General features: G+C 47.4%; 1 protein-coding gene across 1 annotated transcript; it reads left to right on the forward strand.

Moving 5' to 3' along the window:
• The first annotated feature begins 1,258 nt into the window (after positions 1-1,258).
• LOC123759929 (basic salivary proline-rich protein 1-like) lies at positions 1,259-6,322 on the forward strand. The gene is made up of 4 exons (XM_069325524.1): positions 1,259-1,325; positions 1,472-2,742; positions 3,103-3,312; positions 6,014-6,322. The coding sequence occupies exons 1-4, from the start codon at positions 1,259-1,261 to the stop codon at positions 6,320-6,322; spliced, it is 1,857 nt and encodes a 618-aa protein (XP_069181625.1).
• The last annotated feature ends 955 nt before the right edge of the window (positions 6,323-7,277 follow it).

Raw genomic sequence — 7,277 nt, forward strand, 5'->3', positions numbered from 1 at the left:
ATTTCAGGAAATTAACAACGCAGATTTGGTCATAATAGAGAGTGGCCAGACTGTAGCCCCGCAGTAAAATTGTTAAAATATCTCTGGTATGAGCTCCAATGTTTGGCACAAGACAGTGCGAACCCGCGGGAGGGCAATAGAGACAGAGCTCGCGGCGCGGGGCAGCGCGAGAAGCGATCTTAGGTGCTGAGGACCGTAAAGGTCAGAAGAGACGGTGTGATCGCTATAGACTCGGTCAGTGGGCGGGTATATCGCAGCTCCGTGTTAATATTCCCGGCATCTGAGGCACCCGGCTGGGCCCGGGGCCCCCGTGGCTCCTCCACCAGTCAGTCCACATTAACTATACCTTCCCACTCCCACGGCACACCAACACTTAAATACTTCACGTATTGCGTGCGTTATATATATATATATATATATATATATATATATATATATATATATATATATATATATATATATATATATATATATATATATAAATATATAAATATATATATATATATATATATATATATATATATATATATATATATATATATATATATATATATATATATATAAATATATATATATATATATATATATATATATATATATATATATATATATATATATTTATAAAATATATATATATAATATGTGTGTGTGTTCTCATACTGTTATTTAAATATTTTTGTCCTTATTTTAGAAGGCAATATTAATCATTTTAATCTGATAATGTAATGTATAAAAAGTAAACAAAGAAAGAGCACTGGAAGACAAAAGTTGTTAATTGGGAAATAATAGGTTTATGCGGCGTGGTGCGCATGCGTGCGACGGCGGCGCCGTGGCTGTCATTCTCACATACCTATGGTCACCTGCCTCCACCACCACCTCCACCACCTCCACTACCACCTCCACCACCACCTCCACCACCACCACCACCACCTCCACCACCTTTATCAGTTAGGTGAAGTGGATCATCAGCATTTAGAGAGACTGGATTCAAACCCAGGAATAGAGCGAAGCACTCTTCAAGAAAAGTTCGTACATAATCATATGTTCGTGTAAAGTGTTTTTCTGCCATGAAAATGGGGGTTTGGCGGCTGAATTAACGAGGATTTGATCTTTGTTTACAAGGACGGGCTGGGTGAGTCGAGAGCGTTCGGTACCTGAGCTTCACTCACTTAAGGGTCTCGGACCGACTCGAGCCGCGTATTTAGGCGCAAATCAAGTATTCAGGCAGCGGCGATACTGATTTGTTAAAAGTGCCTGCATGGGGACCCTTCTCTATGCAGCCTTGGTCGCACCGTATGGCAGCTTAGCTGGAAAACATTCGCGAGGTATAGAGTTGCCTCACATTGCCACACTACTGCCATCCTTGCCAGTGACTGATAACAATCCGAGGCACCTGTGGACAATCCGGAGGCACCTGCGGACAATCCGGAGCCACCTGCGAACAATCCGGAGCCACCTGCGAACAATCCAGAGGCACCTGTGGACAATCCGGAGGCACCTGCGAACAATCCGGAGCCACCTGCGAACAATCCGGAGGCACCTGTGGACAATCCGGAGGCACCTGCGAACAATCCGGAGCCACCTGCGAACAATCCGGAGCCACCTGCGAACAATACGGAGGCACCTGTGGACAATCCGGAGGCTCCTACGAACAATCCGGAGCCACCTGCGAACAATCCGGAGCCACCTGCGAACAATCCGGAGCCACCTGCGAACAATCCGGAGGCACCTGTGGACAATCCGGAGGCACCTGCGGGCAATCCGGAGGCACCTGCGGGCAATCCGGAGGCACCTGCGAACAATCCGGAGACACCTGCGGACAATCCGGAGGCACCTGCGAACAATCCAGAGCCACCTGCGGACAATCCAGAGGCACCTGCGGACAATCCGGAGGCACCTGCGGGCAATCCGGAGGCACCTGCGAACAATCCAGAGCCACCTGCGGACAATCCAGAGGCACCTGCGGACAATCCGGAGGCACCTGCGGACAATCCGGAGCCACCTGCGGGCAATCCGGAGGCACCTGCGAACAATCCGGAGCCACCTGTGGACAATCCGGAGCCACCTGCGGACAATCCGGAGCCACCTGCGGACAATCCAGAGGCACCTGCGGACAATCCGGAGGCACCTGCGGACAATCCGGAGGCACCTGCGGACAATCCGGAGGCACCTGCGGACAATCCAGAGGCACCTGCGGACAATCCGGAGGCACCTGCGGACAATCCGGAGGCACCTGCGGACAATCCGGAGGCACCTGCGGACAATCCGGAGGCACCTGCGGACAATCCGGAGGCACCTGCGGACAATCCGGAGGCACCTACGGACAATCCGGAGACACCTGCGGACAATCCGGAGGCACCTGCGAACAATCCGGAGGCACCTGCGGACAATCCGGAGGCTCCTGCGGACAATCCGGAGGCACCTGCGGACAATCCGGAGGCACCTGCAAACAATCCGGAGGCACCTGCGGACAATCCGGAGGCACCTGCGAACAATCCGGAGGCTCCTGCGGACAATCCAGAGGCACCTGCGGACAATCCAGAGCCACCTGCGAACAATCCGGAGGCTCCTGCGGACAATCCAGAGGCACCTGCGGACAATCCGGAGGCACCTGCGAACAATCCGGAGGCACCTGCGGACAATCCGGAGGCACCTGTGGACAATCCGGAGGCACCTGTGGACAATCCGGAGGCACCTGCGGACATCTGGCCAGGTAACCCGACTGTTGCCATCGTCGTGAAGGTCAGGGAGCCGGATGGTCGGCACTCTCCCCATCTCTCTCTCCCCCCCCCCCCCCCCCCCCCCGGAGAATTGGTACGCTTACAACATTTACCGGAGGTGTAAATTAACTCTAGTTCTCTTAAGTGAAGAATGAAGACAAACAACCCATAACAGACCTCAAGAGCTTCCCCGTGTATCGCCTGATGTAAATGCTCTTAATAATGGTGTACATTTAAAAAGGACATTAATTGCAGATGAGAAACGATTTACGGGGTAAATTTCCGTGTGAATTTGTTGTGTGTTCTACGCCATACCTTATTAACCTCTGTGGAAGAACTACATTATTCTTAAATTCTTGAATCCCTAACCCAACATGTAAAGGACACAAGAGAAAGTGGAGGAGATACACCAAGTTTACTGGACTTGATCTTCACCCAGAATGAGGAAGACATTGAGAACTTAGAGTATGAAATACTACCAGGAGCAAGTGACCATTGTGTCCTGGTATTGGACTACATGACGGACCTCACAACAGTGCCCATAAGACCAGGAGTCAGGGAAGGGAGAGCAGGCTATAAAGACTACACGCAAGTAAGGGACTATCTGGGAAGTGTTCACTGGGAGGAGCAACTTAGAGGGATGACGGTCCTGGAAATGATGGACCAAGTCAAACTGAGATGCAAAGAGTCAGAAGAGAGATTCATACCACTATTAAGGGAAAAAAGTAGGATGGAATATAACCGTGGCTCAATAGACAGTGCCAGGAAGCGAAAGCAAAAAGCAGGCGGGGGTTATCTTGAGGTTATCTTGAGATGATTTGGGGGCTTAGTGTCCCCACGGCCCGGTCCTCGACCAGGCCTCCACCCCCAGGAAGCAGCCCGTGACAGCTGACTAACTCCCAGGTACCTATTTACTGTTAGGTAACAGGGGCATCAGGGATTGAAAGAAACTCTGCTCATTGTTTCTCGCCGGCGCCCGGGATCGAACCCGGAACCACAGGATCACACGTCCAGTGTTCTGTCCGCTCAGCCACCGGCTCCCCTAAGGAAAGGGTGGAGGAAATACAGAGTGCAAAGGACAGAGGTAAACCGGACTAGACGCAACAGGGCCAGAAATGACTACATAAACGTAAGAAAATTGAAGGAAAGAAACTATGAAAATGGTATTGCCACCAAAACAAAGAGACAACCGAAACTCCTACATTCCCAAAGAAGGAAAATGACAGTGAATGACAAAGTGACCAGGTTAAGAGAAGGGGGGAGGCCAGTATACAGAAAATAAAGAAACTTGTGAGGAGCTCAATGCCAGCTTCCATGGAGTGTTCACTACTGAGCCTGAACAACTCCCAGAGTTAGAGGAGGAATCAGCCCCTAATAAGAAACTATTAAATATTGAGGTAACAGCAGTGAAAGTAAGGATATAACTAGCATCACTGGATGTAACTAAAGCTACTGGGCCAGATAGAATATCACCATGGATGTTAAAAGAAGCAGCAGAAGCCCTCAGCCTACCCCTAGCGCTAATCTTTAACGAGTCACTTACAAAGGGGGAATTGCCCAGCTGCTAAAGGAAGGCAAATGTGGTTAAAATCTTCAAGAAAGGAGACAGAGAAAAGGGCCAGAACTACAGACCAGTGTCACCCACAAGCATCCCTTGCAAAGTACTTAAAATAATTACTAGTTGCACACTTTGAAAGAATTAGCCTGACAAACCTCCTGGAGTTTTATGATAAGGTAACGAAAATGAGACAAGACAGAAGACAGAAGGCGGCGCAGACGGCGTTTAATAAGTTGCCGGCTAATATCACTGAGACAAATGGTATACCAAGTGCAGGCGATGAGTCACAATAACGTGGCTAAAGTATGTTGACCAGACCACACATTAGAAGGTGAAGGGACGACGACGTTTCGGTCCGTCCTGGACCATTCTCAAGTCGATCAAGTCAAGCTTGGTATACCAAGCTTTAAAAATAGGCTCTATATATGCATGGGAAAGCCGGGATGGCTCAAGCTGGGCGCCATCTAGACTATATGCCAACAGGCCAATTGTAATGACTCCCAGTTCTTACATTCTTACCTGGCTCCAACTATCGTCCAATTAACCCAGGTTGAAGCTTATGGTATTTGAGGGTAATCCTAAGTTGGGTAAGTACAAGCATAAGGAATATATGCGGCAGCAGGCTTGTTGACACACACTAACGGGTCTGTTGACATATACTAACAGACCTGTTGACACATACTAACGGGTCTGTTGACACACACTAACGGGTCTGTTGACATATACTAACAGACCTGTTGACACATACTAACGGGTCTGTTGACACATACTAACGGGTCTGTTGACATATACTAACAGACCTGTTGACACTAACAGACCTGTTGACACATACTAACGGGTCTGTTGACATATACTAACAGACCTGTTGACACATACTAACGGGTCTGTTGACATATACTAACAGACCTGTTGACACTAACAGACCTGTTGACACATACTAACAGATCTGTCGACACATACTAACAGACCTGTTGACACATACTAACAGATCTGTTGATACATACTAACAGACCTGTTGGCACATACTAACGGGTCTGTAATTGACACATACTAACAGATCTGTTGACACATACTAACAGATCTGTTGACACATACTAACAGATCTGTTGACACATACTAACAGATCTGTTGACACATACTAACAGACCTGTTGACACATACTAACAGATCTGTTGACACATACTAACAGATCTGTTGACACATACTAACAGATCTGTTGACACATACTAACAGATCTGTTGACATATACTAACAGATCTGTTGACACATACTAACGGGTCTGTTGACACTAACAGACCTGTTGACACATACTAACAGACCTGTTGACACATACTAACAGACCTGTTGACACATACTAACAGACCTGTTGACACATACTAACAGACCTTTTGACACATACTAACGGGTCTGTTGACACTAACAGACCTGTTGACACATACTAACAGACCTGTTGGCACATACTAACGGGTCTGTTGACACATACTAACAGATCTGTTGACACATACTAACAGATCTGTTGACACATACTAACAGACCTGTTGACACATACTAACGGGTCTGTTGACACTAACAGACCTGTTGACACATACTAACAGACCTGTTGGCACATACTAACAGACGGGTCCCTTTACGTCCACCCCTATCCTTTTATCCACGTATCCAATCAAATTCTGAAACCTTTAAAACTCTTTTGTCGCAATAATGCTAATCCACAACTCATTCCACTCATCCGCAGTTCGCTTCCCAAACCACGTCATCAGTACTCTACCAATACCATGCCACCTACGTCATCAACAGTCCGCACCAATCAGAGACCACACCGACCAGTGACGCAATACCTACGTCATCAACAGTCCGCACCAATCAGAGACCACACCGACCAGTGACGCAATACCTACGTCATCAACAGTCCGCACCAGAGACCACACCGACCAGTGACGCAATACCTACGTCATCAACAGTCCGCACCAATCAGAGACCACACCGACCAGTGACGCAATACCTACGTCATCAATACACAAGACCAACCAGCCCAATAGTTTAACACCTACCTAACGTCTCAGACAAGTCTCCTAAATCCTCCCCCCCCCCCCCCATCGTTAACCCTGAGAAAACATAAGTAATTTGACACTTGATAGCTAACTCACACTGTGATTAATACTATAAGAATGTAGTAAGAGGTTGATGGCATACCTCAAGTCGAATGTAATCAACTCTGGTCATCTATTATTGGTGATTGAGAAGTTGATTAGATGACCAAACTTGTCTGGAGGAATCCCAGTGATCAGATATATGATGGTCAATTGTTCCCTAACAGCCTATTGTTGGCTGTTTAATGAGCGCGCTGGGAACTTTGTCCAAGATTTGATTGGACAGTGAATATGGTCAGGGTGTGGAGGGGGAGGGAGAGAGGCAAGGAGAGTGTTGAGAGAGGGAGAGGTCTGTGGCAGTAGGTTAAGCCATCGACCTTCAATCGAAGATTGCGAGTTCAATCCCCACGGCAGGGCGGAAGCGCTTGGGCAATGCTCTTTTTACCCTGATGCTAATGTTCATCTATCTGTAAATAGGTACCTGGGAAATTAGATAGCTCTTGTGGGATGCATCTTGGCGATGTTCAATAGTTGGCCTAGTATACACACACACACACACACACACACACACACACACACACACACACACACACACACACACACAAAATAGTAGTTAGTAACAGTTGATTGATTAATAGTTGAGAGGCGGGCCGAAAGAGCAGAGCTCAACCCCCACAAGCACAACTAGGTGAATACAACTAGCAGAATACACACACACACAGAAAATGAGAAAAAACTACCAACTTTGTAGAGGTACTGGTCTGAGGTATGGGACGGGGTCCACCTAGGTTTTATGGGCGTTAAGAAATATTAGCATTTATACAGACCTGAAGGAGATTTTCAGGGAGTCAAGTGTGAAATATTTAGTGTGTTTCCCCTAGAGTTTTTAGCGAGAGGCCATGAGGATAA

The sequence above is a fragment of the Procambarus clarkii genome, chromosome 16, assembly GCF_040958095.1.
Source record: "Procambarus clarkii isolate CNS0578487 chromosome 16, FALCON_Pclarkii_2.0, whole genome shotgun sequence".
Classification (NCBI taxonomy): domain Eukaryota; kingdom Metazoa; phylum Arthropoda; class Malacostraca; order Decapoda; family Cambaridae; genus Procambarus; species Procambarus clarkii.

Excerpts from the sequence above, each read along its gene's own strand:
- LOC123759929 (XM_069325524.1), top strand. The coding sequence starts at position 1,259 with ATGGGGACCCTTCTCTATGCAGCCTTGGTCGCACCGTATGGCAGCTTA. Across the intron at positions 1,326-1,471 it reads AGCTGGAAAACATTCGCGAG|AGGCACCTGTGGACAATCCG; the intron begins GTATAGAGTTGC and ends CGAACAATCCAG. Across the intron at positions 3,313-6,013 it reads GCTATAAAGACTACACGCAA|TTCGCTTCCCAAACCACGTC; the intron begins GTAAGGGACTAT and ends ACTCATCCGCAG.